At 42.2% G+C, this 22,651-nt stretch overlaps 1 protein-coding gene across 1 annotated transcript in view; it reads left to right on the forward strand.

Moving 5' to 3' along the window:
- The window catches only part of LOC145405299 (uncharacterized), a 62,423-nt gene that overhangs the window by 15,201 nt on the left and 24,571 nt on the right, over positions 1-22,651 (forward strand). Inside the window, exon 2 of the mRNA XM_080276720.1 lies at positions 16,902-16,907. Within this exon, the coding sequence (XP_080132846.1) occupies positions 16,902-16,907 (6 nt within the window). The remainder of the gene's footprint in view (positions 1-16,901; positions 16,908-22,651) is intronic.

Genomic DNA, 22,651 nt, shown 5'->3' on the forward strand with positions numbered 1-22,651 from the left:
AACCCTATTATAAGGGTCAAAAGCAATCAGACACCGTGATTTTGACCGAGCGCTGCCATTTGTCAACAGATAGGCTTCATGAACGGAGGATATGAGAGAGGGAGAGGGTGGGGGATGGGATGGGAGGGATAATAAGAAAATGGAAGAAAAAGGAATAAAATGGTGAGGAGGAGGAAGGGGAGATAAAAATGTCTGGTGAGTAAAACAGAGGAGTATGGGGAAGATAATGGAACAGAAGATGAAGAGGACAGAGAGAGGGGAAAAAGGGGGAGAATGATAAACTAAGCCTTTCAGTATCACAGTGTGGAGGGGCGGAGAAGTTTGTGAAACGTATTACAGCGATAAGGAGAATAAAATAAAAAGAGGGATGAGAATGATGCGAAGATAAGAAAAGGAAAAATAGGAAGAAGAAAGAGGGGGTAAAAATCTGATAAATTGGGTCAGTGAGAAGAAAAAAAGAAAAAATGAGAAGGATGAGTAGACGAAGAGAGGAAGAGGAAAGAGGGGAAGAAAATCTGGCAAATTAGGCCTGTGAGAAAATAAAAGGAGAAATAAGGAGGACGCCAAGATACGAAAATGAAAAGAGGAAGAGGAAATGGGGAAAGAAAATCTGATGAATTGAAGGAAAATGAGGAGGATGCGAAAATGAAAGAAAAAGAAAAAAGGAAAGAGGGGAAGAAAATCTGATAAACTGAGCCTGTGCGTAAAGTGTAAGAGGGGAGGCGGGGATTTGTAAAAAGGGTTAAGGAGTGTGAAATGAGGTGGAACAGCATCAAATACGTCAGGGCGCGATTTGAAAGCTTCCAATTTGATGGCGGATATTTGAAATGGGCAAGTTATAAAACGGGAGAATATTTTTTTTGTTTTGTTTAGTCTTCCACCAGCGACGTCAGGCCTTTTTAGATTTGGCGTAATGGAGTTCAGTGGCAAGTTAAGATCTGTATCAGTTGTAGTCTAACGTCACTTGGTCTAATTCCTAACGTTTTTATCCGCATTGCTTATTTCTTTATAATTTATTTTCATTTTTTACCACGGTTTTAAAAATATGAAATGTATTATCGCTATTTTTATTGGTAAGTTGCCTGTTTTCATTGTTGGCTGCGAGAAGGATTTACTAAGCTAAATAAAATCGTCTGAAGGAAGGCAGATTGAAATCAGATCTAATTGTACTGACGGGACTTAGAATCCTTAACTACGATCTCCCGAAACTAGCCAGAATGAATAAGTAAAAAAAAAAAAGAAAAGATACTGAATGGCTAAACTTATGTACTGTATAATGTCTGAATGAAAAATGGCACACTCACTGGCACAAATCATCTCTCGATCTTCTCACACCTCACCAAATTTCGGATTCATCGATGTGATCACGAGTTCGACGCCTTTGCATTCATGTATTGGCGTGGAAATTCATGGCATCCTTAAATCATCGGTGGATCTCGGGTCCGAGCACCATACAGGGCATCATTCAAGGGTTCATCAGTGATCCAGGTTACGAAAATTGGTACCTCTCACAGCACCATCTGTCTTAGGTTTATATTGTCTTAGGTTAATTCTTAACACTTCTTCCTCAACGATTTATTTTGCACATTACTATAAATATCTAGTTATTGATGAAATTTTTTGTCATTATTAACAGCACATTAAAGTATACTATGTAATATGTTGTGGAATAGATGTTATTAAGTGAACTATATCAACAATAATACCGTGTGTCGGGGGGGGGGGAGATGATTTTGATTATAGAAGATGGAGATTATAGAAGATAGAGAAATTTATGTATTTCGGAATTTATTTCGTCAGGTGATACTTTGATCGTGATGGATGAAGAATGTGTATTTGTGATTAGCTTATTGTGTACCGACCAAGTTTCTTTTTATATTAATTTATTCTCTGTATTATAAAAGTTTTCAGCTATATATTATTTGTCTTTACCAATCTCTCTGTTCTACAGTACGTCCTCGTATTCATCCTTCCCCCCCCCCTTCTTCCTTCTGTGTCCTATTCTTGTTCTTTCCCCTTCTCTCTCTCTCTCTCTCTCTCTCTCTCTCTCTCTCTTTTTTTTTTTATTTTTTTTTTTTGCCTGTCTCGCTTCCTCTTCTCTCCCTCATTTGTCTCCCTTCTTTTAACTCCCGTTCCATTCTCAGTCCCACCATTTTCTCTCCCCTCCTTTCCTCCCCCCTCCTTTCCTCCCTTTTCAATGCTCATTCCCTCTCTTTCACTCCCTTTCTCCCTTCCCTTTCCTGCCTCCCTCCCGGAATCACAAAAAGGTTTACGCGCTCCACATCCTCGGAATAATGAAGGGAACAAGAGAAAGGAACACAGCGGGAGGCAGGGGGAGGGGGAGGGGACTCTGGAGGGAGAAGGGGAGGAAGGGAGGGGGAAGGGAAAGAGTGAAAGGAAGGGAGAGATGGGGAGGATGGGATGGGTAGGAAAATGGAGAGAATGGGAATGGGGAGGAAAATGGAAGAGTGAACGGTTGAGGGGAATACAAAAGAAAGTAAAAGGGAAGTGACATGTTTGTACTCTCGAAGCGGTTTGTTATAGAACTGGCTGTGATTAAAGACTAAGAATAGCAAAGCAAAGAGATGGAAGAGGAATGGAAGGGAGGTTAGTGGGAAGTGATACTGAATATAAAAGAGACAAGCTTTTAATGGAAGTAGTATCGTGAGAAAGAGTTTTGAAGGAGGAAAAACTCGGGAAAGGGAATGGGAAGGCTGAGGAAGGCGGAGGAGTGAGGGTATTAGTGGGTGGAAGAGGGATGAGGTGGGGAGGTAGACAAGGGATAAGAAAAGAGGAAAAATGTAGAAAAACCGAGTAAGGGAGAGGGTAGGAGAGATAGACAGGGAAGGAGGGTGGGAAGGACTGAGAGGAATGATAGTAGAGGGAATGAGGAAGGGGAAGGGAAGGAGAGGGAAGGGTAAGGGAGGGGGGAGGGTAAAGGGTAAGGGAGGGGGGAGGGTAAGGGATGTAGCTCGCCAGTGGTCCTTTTGTGAGGTGCTCCTCGCTGGTTGGCTGCTGTAGGCATTGATGGCGTCCTCTCCGGTGACAACCCACCGTCCGCTCACACCACACCACACCACACCTCACGACACCACACATCCTTTTTCAGATACATTACCGTTCACATACACCATCACACCGCAGCACACTTACCCTCTTTCAGACACATACCCTGTCACACCTCACTACACTACGTCACAGCCCCACTTTCAGACATACCCGCTCACACGCACCACACCACACCGCACCACACCTTCTTTCAACCACGTACCCTCTGACACATCATCTATTTTATCCACATAACCCGTTCATATATATATCACACCACAACTCCTCTCAGCCACATACCTATTCTCACATATACAAGCTCTGCTAACCACACAGCCCTTCAACTGCACACACTGTCTCTCAGCCACACACCCTCAGCTACATGCCCTGTCACCAACACTCACCCATAGTCACACACCCTCTACACACCCGTTGGCAGTAAGCAGAGCTACGTAGTCAATAAGATACTCGGTCATTCTTTCAGCTAAGCAGTGATTTGTAAGTAAATTAATCATACTGCAAGGGATAGTCAACCTTCTCAGCCCAAGTGGCCCCTCACAAGCTGAATGAAATCGCCTAGCATTAGCTAAAGTAAACTAATATATTCAATGGCTTTTCAGAATTCGAAGGATATTGTAACATGGTAGCCACATTATACTTGTTTCTTAAGTAGGAAGTAAACTGATATCGCTGTAGCGTGTAATACCGCATTATATAACATTAAAATAGAATTAGACAATATCTGCTCATTTGGCCTTCCAATAAACCCCTCCTGTCAGACAAGTACACTCTCTCTCCTCCACTCCATCCATTTACGGCGCCGTGATCAATGGACGTCGGATGCAAATTGCCCCCAGCATGCAAATTCATAATCTATGCCGTACTGAGGCCGTTGCAATATGATCCGGCCACCGTACCCGATTCGCCATTTAATATCGCATTGATTGCAAGGACTGAGTGGCATTAGCATATTCATAATGGTGCTCGGTGACTGTATTAGGGAGAGGGCTGGGTGGGTGGCGCTGGGTGGTGTGATGTAGGGGACAGGGGATTGGAGGGGAGGGGAGGGGAGGGGAAGGGAAGCAAAGATAAGGGGAATAGAAGGGGGACAGGGAGTAAGAGGAGGAGGAGGAGTTAGACTGGGAGTAGGGGACACAGAGGGGTATAGTGGCGTGGTTGTTTGTGGGTTGGATAGGTTAGTCAAGAGGTGGAGGAGGATGAAAGGAGGTAGGGAGTATGGGGAATGTTAGAGAGGGGAGGGCATAGATGTGGGGTGGTTAGCTGTGCAGCCATGGGTGGGATGGTGGGATAAGTACAGGATAGTGTGGAAGAGGACAGGAGAAAGAATTACTGGAAAGGAAAGGTGGAAGAGTAGGAAAAGAAAAGGACGATGAAGGACAGGGAACAAAAATGAAGGTTATTCGGGTCCTTTGGGTGGTGAGTTGCATAGCTTAGTTGAGATGGTATAAGGAGGAAAAAGAGGGAGCTCAGTGGAGAAAGTGGAGGGGTTAGTGTAGTGTTTAATTGAGGATTGGTCAGGTGAGAAGGCAATGAGAGGAGAGGGAGAGTACGAAGAGAGGTGTATTTAAAAAATGGGGAGGGATAGAAACGAGGTATGGGATAGGTGATAGGTTAGCTGGTTGGTTATTGAGTAAGACTAATAGTAAGTACAGGGTGACTGAGTGGTATGTGAGGGAGGAGGTAGAGGCGAGCAGGGGGATAGTTGTGCTAGTGGGAGAACAAGTTACGTAGTTGACTGCTAATGAATTATATGCATGACTAATGGTGAATAAGATGAATGAACGGCGATTGGTAGTTGACAAGGACAGTGAGTTATGTGTGTACTGGGTGTGGAAGCTGACTTATAGAGTAATTTTATAATGTAATACCTGCTGTAAGTATGAGTGGGATGATGGAATGGATGTATGAGTAAGGAGTGATGGGATGGATAATTGATCCCTTTATTCGAAACCCCTTCAGTATTATGACGCCTGATTTACACACACACACACACACACACACACACACACACACACAGTTACTTTACCTTGACATAACCCTATAATGCTTACACTGTGCATACATTATCCACTCTAACTCCACCTCATAACACAGTCCACCTCAACCGTAAATACTCTCTCCACCATCGATTTCTGAACGAGTATGACACATGGCCGTCGTGTCGGTACTCTGACTTGACAGATAACCCATCCCTCCTTTCCTCCCTCTCCCTGCAAGTCCCTCTATCCCTCCTTCCCTTCACTTCTCCATCCATCCATCTGTCCATACATTAGCCTTTCTTTCCCTTTGCTCACTCCCTTTTTCTTCCCCCTGCCTTTCTTCCTCCATCTTTCCCTTCATTTATTCTTTCTTTCCTCCTCCTGTCACTGCCGTACCTTCGTTTACATTTCCCTCTATACTTCTTCATCCTCCTTTCACCCCTCCCTCTACCGCTGCTCCCTCCCTTCATTCATCCACTCCACTAGACACTTCCCTCCTTCCACCCGTCCGCCTAGAATTATATCCTTTTCTCCATCCCTCCATGTATTGCTATTTTCTCCTTCCTCCACATTTTGCTCCTCTCATCCCACCACCTCGCAATCTCTCCATCCCTCCCTTACTACACCCACCCCCTCTTCCTTCCACCTTTCATTGTCTCATTGCATCTCTCATCAGTTCTTCCATTTTTCACCAGTCACTCCTCTCCCCACCTTCCCGCTTCTCCCATCATGCCTTCATTTCTTTTCCCTGCACATCCATTATTTTCTCGCGTCTTCATTTCTGTTCACTTTCCTTCACTCCTGATATCCTTTCACTTCTTAATTCCTTCCATTTTCACCCCTCTCTTTCTCTTCTCTTTCCTTCCCCATTCCTCTCCTTCCCTTCCCCTGCTCCACTCAACCATTTTCTTCCGTCATTACTCAGTCGCCATTTTTCCACGTCTTGTCACTACTGCACCATTGCCTTTATTTATGTAGTTTCCCCCCATTGCCTCAGTCGCGTTTATGGCAGGCTGTTACCTCATCACCAGCCTGTGCATTGCTGTCCATTTTGACTACTTTCTCGTACATTAAATATTACTTGCAGCACATATCAGGACGGTCTTGTAAGGTAGATAAAAACGTGTATAGGTAGGTAGGATCTAAAAAATGCCCTCGTCGTACGGAAGTGATAAGTTGGTGAGCGTGACTACCAGACTAGCGCAGAGAGAGAGAATGCTTTAATGTTCATACCATAAATTAATTCCCATAATATCACACATTACTGTACTAAGAACATAAAACAACTCGCCCTGACACACCTCTTGGCTATAATTACAGCAGCACCATTTGTCATTGTGCAGGTGGATGGCAGGTGCTCCTTGATAACCTTCACGACTCATTAATTAGCACTGCATGAAGTGTTTAGCGTCCTTCGCAAATGCCCCCTTAAACAAGTGCCCCTCCAACTCCTTTATTTTCAGTTTTCTTTTATCTTTTTATTGTTCTATGTTCGTGCCTGTCGTCCTTGTTGTTTGTCGTATTTCATTACCTTCCATTTGGCTGGCTTTTTCTCTTTACTTTCCGTTCGTTACTTCTGTCTCCCTCTTTGCCTCTCACATCTGTCTTTTACTCCCAGTTTGTCTCTCTCTCTCTCTCTCTCTCTCTCTCTCTCTCTCTCTCTCTCTCTCTCCCTCCTTTATTCCGATTTTTTCACCTCCCTTTCAGCTTGTTGCCTCGTTCCATAGCTATTCCTCTCCTCCTTCTGCCCTCCTCTCTGTCGACTTATCCTTGAGATGTGTCTGTTTCATAATATTTTTCCCCTTTCACTCTTCCACAAATTGATACTTTCGAGTCTCACCACTCCACCTTCCTCCTTGACATATCCGTGCTCTGACTCTTATTTTGAAACTTTCCCCTGACTCACCATGACTGACTGTGTGCTTATTCTCCTCCTGACTCATAATGACTCACTGTTTGCCTATTCCTCCAGTGACGCACCGTGACTCACTGTATGTCTGTTTTCCCTCCTTGAGTGACTCATATTTCTCCCATCTGTTTGTTTCTCCTATAGCTTCCCTCTTATGCAGCTGTCCGTTCCCTCCTACATTTGTCTCCCTTTAACTTTTATAAATACTTAGCCTGTCCAAAAAGGATATGTTATTCGTTTTTAATTCGTCTCCCTCAGATGATTTTATTAAACTCGGAAGGGACTTGGAGAGTGAAAGTTCTTGGAAATATCTTTAATAGCCCCTTTAGTTTGAGATATGACATGAATTTAATCGTCTGAGTGTAGCTGTACCCACGCACAACAGAGAAGATTATAAATTGCAGTAGTAAGATCAACGAAAGATATAGTAAAGCAAAATAGGTGGATAAAAGAAGTGTAATGCGACAACCAAAAGATGGAAGAAAGCACAAAAGGTTGATAAAGAAAGACTAATCTGAGGGAAAAGGTGGAGTCGGATCAGTTAGCGAAAATCTGTTCAAGTTGGTGGGAAAATATAAGAAAATCATATCACCACCATAATCATTACCATTTTCCTAAGTTCATCACCGTCATTTTCACCAGCACGTGAGATGGAGTACGTGAAAAATAAAAACACAAAAAAGTAGTTAAATAAAAGATGAATTGATGGAGAAATGTAGGAGTTGGATCAATTAGTGGGTGTGTGTTTAATTTGGTGCAACACGGGGTCCAGCAGCGGTCAATATAGGCTCCTTAATCAGCCCGACAGCAGACACACCGACACACACACACGGATTTATCAGTGGGGGTGGGGAAGGGATGGGGAGATGAGGAGGAAGGGTGAGAGAGAGAGAGAGAGAGAGAGAGAGAGAGAGAGTAAATGGTGTGCGAAAATGGATACACAGTAAAAATGGAAAGTAAACAAAGAGAGAGAGAGAGGGAGAGGGAGAGAGAGAGGAGGGGGGGAGTGAGTAAGAAGAGAGGGGATAACTGCAGATAAGGAGGTAAAAAGTGAGGTGGGGGAGGGGGAGCGGGGGTCTTGTGATGGGGTGTCCACGCCCGTCCCTGGTCCCCCATCACTCCTCAGACAGACCATTCCTCCTCCTCCTCCTCCTCCAGATTTATATCCCGTTTTCCTTCTCTTCAGTTTTTTACCTTTTATTTTTCTTTTTGTCTCCCTTTGCTTTTTCTGTCTGTATTCTTTCTTTTTCTTTCTTCTCATCCTCCTTTCTCTTCCTGCCTTTCTATTCTCTTCTCTTTTTTCTTTATCCCAAGCCTCTACTCTCTCTTCCTTACCCGTCTCCCTCTCTTATCTCTCCTTTCCCCTTCTTCTTCCTTCCTCTTCTTTCCCCCCCTTTTTTCACCACCCTCTCCTCCCCCCCAATCTCATTACCCTTCACTAACTCAAGATTGAATGATAGGAAACGATGAATATTAAGAAGCGTTGATAATGGCTCCGTATGCCAGTGTTCCATAAAGCTATTAAAGCTATTAGGATGAAAACAAAAGCATGAAATAGGGTTGGGAGGAAACAGGGGTAGAACGGGGTGAGGGTAAGGGTGGTTGGCTGGGAAGTAGGATTTTGTAAGTGGAGTCCAATATTTTATTATTTTTTAGGGTACAAGGAACCAGAGGGGAAGCCAGCAAAATTGTTCCCTCCAAGAAAAGAAAAAGATCAAATTTAGGTTCCCCCCCCTTTTTTTTTAATTTGGCTCTCTTATTTTATTCTTTTTTTATTTTTCATTACGAGAAGTCTTTGCAAACTGAAAGCGTTGATGGAATCGGACTTGGATGGAAAGAGTGGTGGTGGTGATGGTAAAGAGGTGTGGTTGGGAATTGACCCATTAACCCCTTTCACAACGCGAGGGGTGTTTATATCATCCTCTCAGTAGGAGAGGTAGTCTTGTAGCTGAATTCAAGTACGGTATTTCCAAGTGGCCGAAATGATGGGAGGGGAAGTGTTCATAGAGGAGGGGTTAAATTTGTCTATAACGTCGAGGGAAGGGGTGGAAGAAACGGAGGAGGTGGAAAAGACAGAGTGAGGTAAACGAATGAGAGAAAGTAGAGACTGAATGGAAAATGAGTAAGGAAAGGATTTTTTTTTTTTTTTTTTTTTTTTTAATGTTAACGAGTAGGGACGAAGGAAGATGTATGGTACATGAGGGAAGAGAGAGAGAGGAGGTGATATTGGGCAGTGAAGGTAGGGACAGAAGTTGTGATATTAAATTTCACTGATTAAATTGATTTTTTCTCTACATTTGTTATTTACATTAGATTTGTGGACGTGATTGGTTGCGTCCGTGGAGAATATTATGTAGTTCTTGAAAAGTACGGAAGAATGAATCACTGAATGTGTTTAAAATTTGGTAGTTTAAAAGAGAATGTGGATTATATATGTCCCTGTTTGATGAATCTGGAATATATGAGTGAATGAGATGAGCAGTGGGGATAAGTAATAGAGGATGAGTCACTGGGAAAGATGAACTCGAGGGAGGGGAGGAGACTCAAAAGATGAGTCAGTGGGAATAACAGAAACTGGATTTTCCTTGTGGGAATATTCCATTTTTTCTACGTTCAGCGTTCCAAATCTCCCCCAGTTCGGTTAGAATTATATGTTACAAAAAGCGTGGATTGATTGTGTACTTTTTTTATGGTTATAGTTAGAGTACAGATCAAGCTAGAAAAAGAACAGACAAAGAAAAAAGAAATGCATGTATTCGCACGCAACCATTTATAAAAAAGAGAGAGAAAGAGAGGAAAAAAAAAAAGGAAATCCATAATGTTTGTATTCACCATTCCCGATATTCAGATATTATACAAAAACGCTAGAAAAAGAAAATGCATAAAGCATCAGCTCCCATGCCCAACACGGAAAATAAACGAAAAAAAAAATGGGGCGACCGCATAACGCACCATATCAAAAACCGCAGGGCCGTGGTGACGCTATTACGAAATCTCTCAGCAGGGGAGCACCAAGTCACAGGCGGAGGGAGAGAGTGGGAAGAGAAACTATTACCATAAATCCTGTTCGTCGGGCCGGGGAAGTGAGGCCTTTTGTCGGGGGGCAGAGGACTAATGTAGACTCATTTGGGGGCCCGCAGGACGCTTGTATTATCGGGGGAAAATAGGGAAAGATCTGTCATTCTTTCACCGGGTTTTGGTGATGGATGGAGAGGGTGAGGAAAAGTGGATGGAGGTTGGTGGAGAGCTGGTGTCAGAGGAGATTATGGGTGGTTGAAGGAGACTGGTGGATTGATGATTGATTTAGGAACAGTGGACGAAGAGGTAAGGTTGAAGGGGAAGTGGATGGTTAGGGAAGACTGAGGGAGAGTGGGTGGTTGAGGGAGGACGAGGGAGCGTGGGTGGCTGAGAGGGACTGAGGGAGAGTGGGTGGTTATGGGACTTAGTATGAGTAAGGGAGACTTCAGGACAGGGGACTAGTGTAGGCTCATTTGGGGACTAGCAGGACATTTTGTATTATTCAGGGAAAATAGGAAAAGACGTAACATACTTTCGCTGGGTGTTGCTGTTTTATGGAGAAGGAAATTTGGGTAGGGGATATTGGTGAGAGAGATTTGGGGACAGTAGACAAAAGTCGTAAGATTGATGGAGACTGAACGGAGAGGGAGACTAAAAGATAGATTATTTTCAGGGAGACAGAAGAGGATAAGTGAAGATGTTCATTATCAGTTTTACTTGTGCGGCTAAGGAATCAGTTTTTAAATATGAGAAAATTTAACAAATATCTGAAGAGAAGAAAAGTAGTTTCCTGAACTCTTTTATCTTTTGTTTCTTATGTTCGCTTCCCTTCAAATTGTAGTACCGGTATCTTCTATCTCCCATCAATACTAAGTATTAATTATCCACCCCTGTCCTCTTTATTGTGCTTTTGTTAGAGTATTAAAGATGTCAAGATTTTTTACCTGTTGCCCTGTCTTATCTTAACCCTCTCTTTTTTTTTCTTTCCTGTCCTTTACTTTCTGCTTTCCTTCTTCCTTCAGTTCATTCCTGTACTTCACTCATTGCTTCTCGTCTTTCCTCTCTCTCCTCTCCTCTCCTCAGCCTTCCAAGCACACACTTTCTTCTCGCACCACTTCAATAATATCCCTTCCTTCTGCCTTCTCTCATTCGCTCTCCCTCCACTCTCACTCCCATTCCCACTCCTACTCCTCCCCCACCCCCCCCAGCCACCACTTAAACCGCCGTATCTTAGCGCTGTGGCCCCTTAATCGCTGTATAAAAAACGGAGGGTCTTCTTGGGAGGGGGAGGAGGGGTAGCTGGAAGGAGACGAGGAGGAGGAGGAGGGGGTGGGGAGGAGGAGAAGTAAGAGAGAGAGGAGAGGAGGAGAGGAAAGAGATAAGAGAGAGGGGGGGGGACAGGGGAAAGACGTAGATTGGGAGAGACTGAGGTTTAATAGGGAAAGGGAAAGAGATGGGGAAAGTTGAGTAGTTTATTGAAAATGAGAGGGAAAAAATAAGCGTGTTGGAACAGCTGGAGTGAGAGGGAAGAAGAGGCGAGGAGTGAGAGAGGGATGGAAAAGAGATGAAGGGAATAGAGAGTGAGGAGTTTGTTGAAAATGAGAGAGAGAAAGGGAGAGGGGAAGAATAGTGAGTGTTGGGGCAGCTGGAGTTTGAAGAAAGAGAGGAGAGAGATGAGGGGAGAGGAAGAGGGAGGAAGTGGAGAGGGGAGGAAAGGGGGCAGCTGCGACGAGGGGAGAGTTAGGCTCGTATTTTTCCTCCCTATTATTGTCACACGAGTCCCTTTGCCCTATCATCCTCTTTCCCCTCTTCTCTCTCTCCCCTCCCTTACATAATTTTTAGTCTTCCGAATCTTTTCCCTTTTTTCTCCTCCCCTTATTCATTTATTGTTTTCCATGGATTTTTCCTCTTATTATATTTTTATTTTGCTGTTTTTCACTCATCTGTATTTATTTTTCTTTTCGTTTCTTTTTTGCTGAATTTCCTTTTTCCCTGTTGGTTTTTAATTCTTGTCTATTTTCCAGCTATTTTCCTTTTACTTTTTTTCTCGTACATAACCTCAAGTTTAACAGGGACTGCCTGTGTGGGCTGTGGTGGTGATGGTCTTAAAAAAAACAAGTATTGTTCCTTACTTTCATACACATTTTATAGCACGTTTTCATTTTTTTTTTTAGTATCATCTAGGTCTGCTATGTAGCCTTAAGATTAGTTTCATCGCGTTCATCATTTTTTCATTCTTTTTTCGGCTGACATTATTTACCCATTTTACGACATGCCTTTAAACTTTATGATTTAAGTGCCTTAGGTTTAAGTGGAGTATTTCTTTTATTGATCCATTTAACTTGCATTGTTTATTGTGTTGCTTTATTACTTACTGTGTGGCTTTTAATTAACAGTTAAGTTTGTTGTTATTGCACTGTTTAATAATTTTGCATAACTCATTGAAAGACTTGGAGCAATTTTAGCATGTACGATAATTAGATTTTTTAAAGCATCAGTGAGCACCTTTTGAGTTTTAAAATTACCAGGAGTAAATATCCATGCTTGCATTTAAAAACTGATTGGTTTGTTTTGTGATTTATTTTTAACTGCATCTAATTCCTAAAAAACCTTAGCTCGTTTAGATTTAATTTGCCAACCTTATGCACAGGACTTATATTGTTTTAACATTTTCTCTTCTAGCTGGTAAGAAAATAACCTGTTGAAAGTTATTGGCTGCGGTGAGAGAGCCAGAGAGAGAGAGAGTTGGTATGTACACAGATGCGTCACAGATGTTTCGCCTCCTTGCTCATCTACCTCTGTCACCTCCCCTTGGCTCTGTAGCTTCTCTGGCTGGTTTCTGTCTGGGAGTGTTCTGGTGTTTGTGAGGGATTTTACTTATTATTTAAAACTTTTTTTCATGTTTGCCAGTACTCACATTTATTCAGTATATATTTGAGGGTAAATACTGCAAATCTGAAGACAGTAGTGTTCCTTTTCTGAGTAAAAGTTTGAGAATTATGGGATCTGTTCTAAAGTATTGTTCCTTTCGTGACTTAATTTTTCTTTCCTTTCTTCTTATATGTTGCTTGCTATTATATTATTATGTAGTATTTATATGTGAAAACTTTTAAATATATATATTTTTATAATTTGCCCATATTTGCTGTTATTTTTGTGATAGATAATACTTGATGTATCGTATGTGTGTGCTGTTACTGCGATACCATTATCATCTGCAACATTGGTTTTTATTTTTATTTATTTATTATTATTATTATTATTATTTTTTTTTTTTTTTTTCGTGCGTGGTGGAGTGAAATTAATCGCATGTCAAAAAACTCGTATTTTATAACCTGGCGTCAGCCACCATGGAGTGCCGGAACACGTCAGGGGAAGGGAGGATGCCAGGAGAGATGATATAGGAGGGGGAGGAGGATGTCATGTCGGAGGTGCCAATTGACGTGATTAGGGGACGATGTGGATAGTTGGATAGTTTATTTATGCCAACACCGGACGATATTCTTACCTTGAGAGATGTCCAAGAATTTAGAATATCTTAGAATTTAGAAAGTTAAAGAAAAAATATTGAGTTGATTGGCGTACTTAGAGTAGGTATTTCATTTAGGTTGACATCTAGGAATTTTGTTCGGCAGAAACAAATTCTAGCAGTCAGGGGTAGAGAGTGACAGTGGGTGAAAGAGAGTAATGGGATGCCAGAATGTGTTATTGGGAGGGCCAGGTCAGGGCGAAGGGGGCTTTGGGTTGGTAAGGGTGGCTGGCATTAGGGTGGGGCTTGGTTATGACGAAGGGGAATTTAGACTAATGAAAGTGAGTGATTTTAGGGTTAGGTCAGTGGTTAGGCCAAGTGAGATTAGCCTAGGTTAGGTGAGAGTGAAGGGGGCTTAGTCTGATATAGGTTGCTGATATTTGGGTTTGGTTAGGTTAGCCAAGGACATCGCCAAAGAGTCTGCATGTGAATGAAGACGGCTGACATGACGTGTGTGGGTGGATGTGGATGATTGCATTTAGTGTGAAGGTGGGTTTGGATGGCTGCATTTAATGTGAGGGTGAGTGTGGTTGGCAGCATTTAGTATGTGAGTAAGGGTGGATAGCTGCATTTAGTGTGTGTAGGGATGGAGAGCTGCATGGGTGTAGCTGCATGGGTAGGTGTGGATAGCTGCATTTAGTGCGCGGATGGGTGTGGATTACTGCACTTTATCTGGGTATTTGGATAGCTGATTATTGTGCTAGTGTTTGTGTGGGTGACTGAGGGATGACTATAGATTAGGGTGTGTGGATATATGTGAATAGTACTTGCCAGTTTCTTGGGGCTGAGGGGAGCGCCAGAAAGGAGAAGAGAGGGAGGGGTGAGGGGGAAAGGAGGAAGAGGGTGCCCGTGGATGATAATGAGCAGCTGGCTAGGGGAGAGGGGTGGGAGGGAGGGGGAGAGGCAAGGGGAGGTGGGGGACTGAAGAACTGTCGGTTAAGATGATGATGGATGGTCTTGCGCGGCCTTTCCCTGCCAGGTGTGTGGATGGCTGGATTTCGGGGTGTGGATGTGTGTGGATAGGTGGAATTGTGTGGAGATGGGGATAGCTGGATTTTTAGTGTGGATAGGAATGTGGATATTTGGAGTTTGGAGTGTGGATGTCCTTTTGGGTTTGGGTGTGTGGTTCTGGGTCATATCGTCAGACGGTAACCAACACGGGAAAAAAAAAAAAAAAAAAAAATATTTGAAGAGGTCGAAACTGTGTGTGGTTGAACGTAAATTTTGTAAATGTTGCTCTCTCTCTCTCTCTCTCTCTCTCTCTCTCTCTCTGCACCTCATGGTTTTGTTTTCTCCCCAGTTTCTTATCTCTCCATTTTCGGTGTCTTCTTAGCCTGTATTATAATTCTATCGTGTCGTCATGTTTTTTGACGTTCCAGATTTATGTACGTTGTCTTACTTATTTCTCCTCGTCATCGTTTTCACACATATCTTCTCCATTACTCCTTGCTTTTCTCATCTTTATCATCTTTTTGTAACTCCTTTTTTTTTTTTTTTTTTTAACTTCTTTCTTTCCTTCTCTTTCCTCGTGATGGGCAAAGGCAGAAGGAGGGCTGGAGGAGTTTTTATTGAGCTGTAAACTGTAGTGAGGGCAACCACAGCCTCCTGACCCACTTTTTCACTTTCCTTCTCCCGTTGTAAAGAAGGCTACCTGCACCACACACACACACACACACACACACACACACACACACACACACACACACACACACACACACACACACACACACACACACACACACACACACACACACACACACACAAAAAAGAGGCAAAATTATAAGTAATGCTAATCGCTTGTTCACATGCGCACGCAAATTAACACCTGAATGCGTAATAGTACACATGACATAATTGTACCATTTAAATGATACATCAGTTGCAAAGAAAAGAGAGTCGTGTTGAATATGATCCTTCAAGAATCGTATTTTGTGTTGGTTTCGTTTTACCATTTTTTTTATTTTTTTTCAGCAATTGTCTCATTTTTTTTGGAATTATTGTTTCATATTTTTCCCTCCTGATTGGAAGAGAAATTGATGTGACGATGTTTTCTTTTAAGGAAGTAATTAAGAAGTAACGTAAGCAGCAAAATAATCTTGTGGTAAGGTTATAATCATACTGATAGCGCTTGCAGGGGTGATAGGGTCGTAGATAGTCCTTTCAGTTCGATGGCCTTTTGTATTTTTGCTGTTCGGACGATTTTATTCATCTCAGGATGAGACATTTCGAACTGGTGGGGTAGACATTACTCGTATTGAAATTGATATTGATAATGATATGTTAGTTTTGTTGGTCAGCCCATTGAGTTAGGGAAAGTAATTTTTATTCTTCTTAACTCCAGGCGATTTTGTTCAGCTTAAGGAGAGATTTTCCGAAGGTGAGGGAGTCCCTAGAGTATCAGTGAAACCTTTCAGTACGAGGGGTCGCTTTGAAGTTATTTGAATACGTATGGTACCAGCAAGAGTGAACTAAAAATTGGACGCCAGCTGGATTTAAGGGACTAATATTTGTGCATTAATTGGTACAAGTGTGGTCTAGTTTGCGAGAGGGCCGAGTCTTGTGTTGTAGCTGAGGCCTGTGAACACGGCTGGCGGCTCTTGGTGGTAATAATTATCTCAGTAACGGGAGCTTGGAACCCACCCCTGCCTCCCCACCCTTCCGATCTCCCTCCCTCCAAGCCTGTCTGCCTCTCTCTTTCCCTGCCTGCCTGCCTGCCTTCTTCCCATCCCTCCTTCCTTTCTCCCTTGCCTCCTTACCTCCCACTTCATCCATTCCTCCACTGCTTACCTCCTCATCTTCCACTGTTTATTTACTTCTTTTTTTATATACTGTATATTCCATAAAGTCTGTTTATAATTCACTTGCATATATGGAACGATCCTGGCATTCTCTCGATTTACTTTGTACACATTATATTAACCAGAATCCCTTGCATGCAGTCGTGGTATATCACATTATTTAATACATCTATTTTGAGGCCCATCCTGACTTATGTTTTCATTAGAAACCTGATGCCTTCGTCGATGCTTGTGACTAATGCAATGCATACCAGAAACTTTATATTAATTGATTTTTATTGAGTGATTTTCCCTGCTCTGAATTAAATTGTCTAGTGGTAGCCAGAATGAGGGATATTATCGTATTATAGGAGGCCTGCCTTTAGGGCTGACCTCCATAAAACAAGAGTAGCCTGGGAGTGATGAGGAAGGGGGGACGGTACACACATTATCACTGTGTTTCTACGTCCTGTCGTCAGACGATTATATTTCCCATGGGGCATGTATCTCAAACTGGTAATTGAGTATGCATTCATTGCATTATCTTGCTTTTCTGTCCTTGCTTTTAACTGATAGAAAAGTTTTGATAGATAGATGCTTCACTACTGTATACTAAATAGCCGCGGGTGGACCAACAGATCTCTTGCTGTTTGCTTTCCTTTGTACTCCCTTTTACCATCGGACGACTTTTATTTACCTTAGGTTGTCCAGCATTCTGAAGTGGCAGCCACGGGAATAACACCGAGCTTGGGAGTTTAATGTATATAATTCGTTTCCTTCACCCCACCGGACGATTTCACCTTCAGGCATGTCTAATAGAAGGGGTTGTTAGTGTCTTGGGCTGTGGGTGAGGAGGCAGACCACACACAACACAGCTGGGAAGTTTTCATTAAGCAATCCATCTCTTTCTCTCTGTCACACAACTGTATTCATCTCTTTTACATTTTGCGGTCCGTCCCTGTCACTGACGTTATTCATCTTTCATACTGAAGGAATGTTGAATGACGGGGGAGGCCTCACACATGTATAAAACCGAGCCAGCCTGGGGGTTTATTATACAATCCGTCTCCCAGTAAATAACACCGAACCAGCGATTTTTCTTTCTACCATCCGTCTCTTTCTGAATAACACCGAGCGTCTCCTGATGCATAACACGGAGGCGGCGATTGTTCATGTACCATCCGTCTCTCTATGAATAACACGTAGCCGGGTGTTTTTCATTTTATAATCCATCCCCTTATACCGCCGAGCCTAGGATTTTTTTTTTCTTCATTATCCAATCCGTCTCCTTCAAGGCAGTCTCGGGATTATTAGCAAACGTCTTGGCGGCAACGGGCTGCGGAAATGTGCGGGATTCGTCCACGTCACCGCCACCCCTGGCCACTCAGGCACCTCGCTGGCTCCACCCTGAAATATGGCGCCCTGTTTATAAAATTCAAGAGTGAGTCGCCCCTAGGAAGAGGTTGAGGGATGACCCTATCTTTCTCTTCCTCCTGCTGCTCCTTCTTCGCCTTCTGATTTGGTTTCTCCTCTTCCTCTTCCTCCTCCATATTCCTTACCCGCTCCTCCTCCTCCTGCTCCTGTAAATTCCTTACCATCTAATCCTTCTCTTCCTTCAGATTCCTTACCTGCCCCTTTTCCTCTTCATTCAGATTGCCTACCCTCTCCTCCTCTTCTTTCAGATTGCTTACCCTCTCCTCCTCCTCCTCCTCCTCCTCCTCCTCCTCCTCCTCCTCATCCTCCTCCCTCTTGAAATATGGGTTGGTGTTAATAAAATTCAAGAGTCTCCCGGCCTGGATATATACGTATGGAAGAGGAGGAAGGAGTTGAAGGATGGAGCTCCTCCTCCTCCTCCTCCTCCTTTACATTTCCTTTCACTTTCTTCCTCGTAAATTTCCTGTTTTCTTTTCATGCCGTCTTTTCTTCCCATTTTCTTCCTTGCTTCTTTATCCTCGGCTTTCTTTTTTGTTCCTATTCTCGTTCCTTCATTATTTCTTCTCCTGGCTTCCGGTGCACGTGTTTCTTGAGTTCGTCTTCATGTTCGTCGTCTGTTTCTCACTTGCGTCTCGGAGAAACAACGAAAAACTTAATAATGATTTTTTCTTTACTTTTTCTTTCAATATATCGGTTAAGGACATTATTACTCATTTTTTTATTAGAGAGGTTAGGTACAGCATTATTTAACCCCATCAGCAATAAAGACCTTTTCTTTTAAAAAATCGTCTAGTATCAGCTAGTGAAGAAAATGTAAAAAGGACGTCACCGGCTTTAGTGAGAAGGGAGGGGTTAAGCACGAAGTACTGAATTATTGGCATGTACTCCAGCACAGTTTTCCCCTCAGTCAAGGCAACATTAACTCTTGCAACTTCATCCACACAAATCATTTTCACCTGATCCATTGTCCTGCGAACTTTTGTACCATGCACTTAATATCCACGCGTGAATGTCAGAATACCGGTAAACCCATTACTTGTACGGGAATTGCACAGTCTACTCTCCTCTCTCCTCTTTTTTTTTTTAATGCCGTCTTCAAGTTAGTCTTTAGTATGGGATAGCAGTATAATCAGTACTAGTTGTAATAATTATTTTCATGATGATAGTGCCTCTAGTACTATAACTGAGACACTTGTGTGACTACTATGTAAGTTTTGTCACGTGGACGATTAAACTCAAGTGTAGGAAAACCTCAAGGTCTCCATGGGTTTTATATATTAGGCCATCAGCCCCGATGAATATAGCAGTGCAAACAGAGAAATCGCATGTAGTGGTCGGACACAGCGGCATTGAACCAGTAGTCTGCAGTTGTAATTGCACACCACCACCACCACTACTACTATCACCTCACACCACCACCACGTTGTAGTACCATTCTAGTTATCTGTCGGCTTCACCACTACAGCTATCATTTTCACCACACACACACACACACACACACACACACACACACACACACCACGTTGTTGCAGTGCCGTCCCAGTTATCAGTCACCATCCAGCTGAGTGATGACGGTGCCAATATCCGCCGCTGTCAGACACGGTTGGCTGGGTGGAGCTGTAATGGCCCCACCTGCATATTTAAATACCCACCCCTAGGCTCTGATGGATGTCCCGACTCTCCTATGCGGATTTCATATTGTTTTTTGATCAGTCATGTCGGGGTGACGTGATTGATGATGGCTGCTGCTGGCCTTCCTGCTTAGATTTTATTTTATTTTTTATTTTTTCGGTATTATGTTTTGTGTGCTTTTTCTTTTTTCTATGTGTCTTTTTGGTTTCTTGAGGTATGCTTTTTTTTTTTCATAGGTGATAATTTCATGCCAAAATTCTCTTTCCTAAATTGCGTTTGTTAGTTTTTTCCTTTTTTTTTTTTTTCCTTTTTTTTTTTTTGCCATTTATGTACGTCTGTTTTATAATAATGACCTTTTTTATCTGCAAGAAACTTTTTACTTCAATTTATTTAGATGTGACGATATTTTGTTTGTTAATTTTTCTCTCGTTTAACGTCAGATTTCCATGTAGGTCTTTGTAATTAATTTTTTTTTTTTTTTTTATTAGATCTCCTGGTGTGTTATTTTTTGGAAGAGCAAAGTCCAAGTTACTCGTAATTTCAGTGTTTTTATTAATTGTGAACTCACGTGCAATTAGAGTACTGGAAACTTCGATAAGTCATATTAACTGAACCAGAGAACCGTCGCGACCAGGTTAGAGTAATTTATGGGAAGGTGGAGTTTGGAAAAGTTTGAGGATTTACCTTTTGTTATTTGGACGTTAATTATACCTGATTTGCGTAAACTAGTACGCATTTTTTATTATATTTACTAATGCCATAAACAAGTACGATTATTTCAGTCTTAATAATTATGCCCAACTTAAATATTTTGTTTTAGTAATACTTTATGCCTGACTGATGCTAACTAGTGCACCTGTTTTCTTTTTGGCCTATAAATCATGCGTAATTAAATCGAGAGTGTGCCTGAATATACTGATAGATCATTTTTACACAGTTAGTCAGTTATTCTTTGACATGTTTTGGAATCCGGAATAATGAAGTTAGATTCCATCCTTTCCCCTTTGCTTGATTATTACCGAGTATTATTAACATCTTTTAATTATCCGACACAATTTCGAGGGGGTATAAAAGTGTAAGGGAACTGTTTTTCGCAACCGTACGAAAGTTAAAAAAAAAAAAAAAACGCACATTAGCAGGTTTTATCTATCAGATTTTAATACGACTTAATGTGTATTAACAAATCTTTGTACTGTAGTATTTGACGCTGTAGAATTATGGAGGAATCGCTAAGAAAAAGCTCGAAAGATATTTAAGAATTAGAATAGAAAATGGTAGAAAATATCACAAAATACTAGCTCTTGGTTTGAATTAGTAAAAGGGATAGATGAAAGAAATCATGGAGCAGGATTATTTATTAAAATAAGAAACAAATTGTTAGAACAAATTACCCATTAATCAACTTGTAGTTATTTTTGTTGAGGAGGTCGAATATTTAGATTAAATTAGAAAATACATGGACAGTTAAAGAAATTAAGAAAGATGTTAAACCAGAAGTGTAAATAGAATGTTTATCACAATATATTATCTTCGGTTGGACTTTAGGTAATTATAATAGAAATTTACTATTGGGGAAGTATCCTACAAAATATGATCGCAAAGTTGCATATGAACCCCGTTAATCAGATAAAGTTTTATTTTATCCTTGCTACACTCAGACGATTATATTCAGCAGAGGAAGAACTTTTATTATTAAACGGGTTTCTGAAGGCTATTTGTAACCTCTCCATCTCCAAAAAATATCTCCTAAAGAGTAAAAATAAATTGGAAATTGCAAGAATAATAGAAAAAAATGGTTCGAAGGTGGAAAAAAATCATACAGTCCATAATGTTTGTGTCAGCTGCGATCAACGAAAACATGTTACAGTACTGAAATGCTATATATGAAAATGACTGAATAAAAAGTCTTTGGACAGTACATTCATTATCATTGGGTTCGACTTGGGACAGATATAAGGGACTGCATATTAATTTATCACTGTTGGCTGATATTCGGCTGGATATTCGACCGGCTGTGGTGTCGAGTGTCAGGGCAAGGGAACAGTCGATTAATTAACCCCTTCACTTCGAGAACCCCATCCTCTGTTTTATTCTTGATCTCCAGACGATTATACTCAGCTTATGATGAACTTTTCGAGATGGAGAATTTACATGCATTCTTAGTTTAATCCGTATTGTAGTTGAATAATACTGTCTTGTGGTAGCTTACTTTAAAAATGTTATAAATGGGAATGGGTTTAATGTAGCTCCTGCGTCTGAAGCCTTGCGCAAGGATTCGTTCCTCTTCCGCGTTTTCTCTCCTCTCGTCCGTTGAGAGAGAGAGAGAGAGAGAGAGGGTAGGGAGGTTAGGTGGGTGACCGATGTGTTCTGGGGAGTGAGGGAGAGGGGAGGGGAGAAGGGGGAGGGAGGGAAGAATGGGGTAGGAGGGGAGGGAGCGTAGTCGTAGTGGGAGGCGAGGGAAGGGGGTAGATGTGACAAGCAGGATAGAAAGGGGCCACCAATTCCGGAAGCAAGTTTTACTCCTCCACCTCTCTCCCTCCCTTCCTCCTACTCCTCCTCCCGACCACCACTGCCTCCTCCTCCCTCCTCCCGAGTTTGACTAATGGTGTGTTACTCTCAGTATTTTAGTCTTAACCTTTGTTCTATGATATTTAATGTTTTAGGGATGAATTTTCACCTAGAAGTTATTGTTTGTAGTTTCTCCCTCGCTTGGCGATATATGGAGCAACAAGAATCAACACTATCGATCAGTGGGCTCTGTTCCTCCCTCCCTCTCCCCTCTCCCCATTCCTCCCCTCCAGTTCTCTCTTCCAGGCCTCCCTCCTCCTCTCTTCCAGTCTTTCTTCCACTCCTTCCTTTTCCCTTCTATTTGTCTACCCTCCTTTCCTTTTCCTTTCGTTCCCTGCCCTTTCTCAGTCATACCTCTTTGTTTCTACATACCGGTAGGTCTTCCATTCCCTTCCACTCCGTTCCCATTCATTCATTTACTTTGTAGTCCTTTCTCTTCTTGGTCGCCTCACGTTCTTTCCCCTCTCCCATTCTCTTATTTCTTCCCTCTCATTCCATGCCTTCTTCCCTCTCATTCCTTGCCTTCTTCCCCTCCGTTATCTTTTATATCCATCCTCCCTTTCCCCCTCCCCTTTCCTGGCTTCATTCTTTTTCTTATACCCCTCATCATCATCCCTTCCCCTTATCTCTATCCCCTCTTCATACTTCCATACTTCACCCCACCCTCTCCCCTCTTCATACTTCTCTCCACCCATTACTTCTTTTCTTTCCTCCCTCTTCTCTTCCCCCTTCCTCT

The sequence above is a fragment of the Coenobita brevimanus genome, chromosome 66, assembly GCF_032717465.1.
Source record: "Coenobita brevimanus isolate Jiangsu-jjx chromosome 66, ASM3271746v2, whole genome shotgun sequence".
Lineage (NCBI taxonomy): Eukaryota > Metazoa > Arthropoda > Malacostraca > Decapoda > Coenobitidae > Coenobita > Coenobita brevimanus.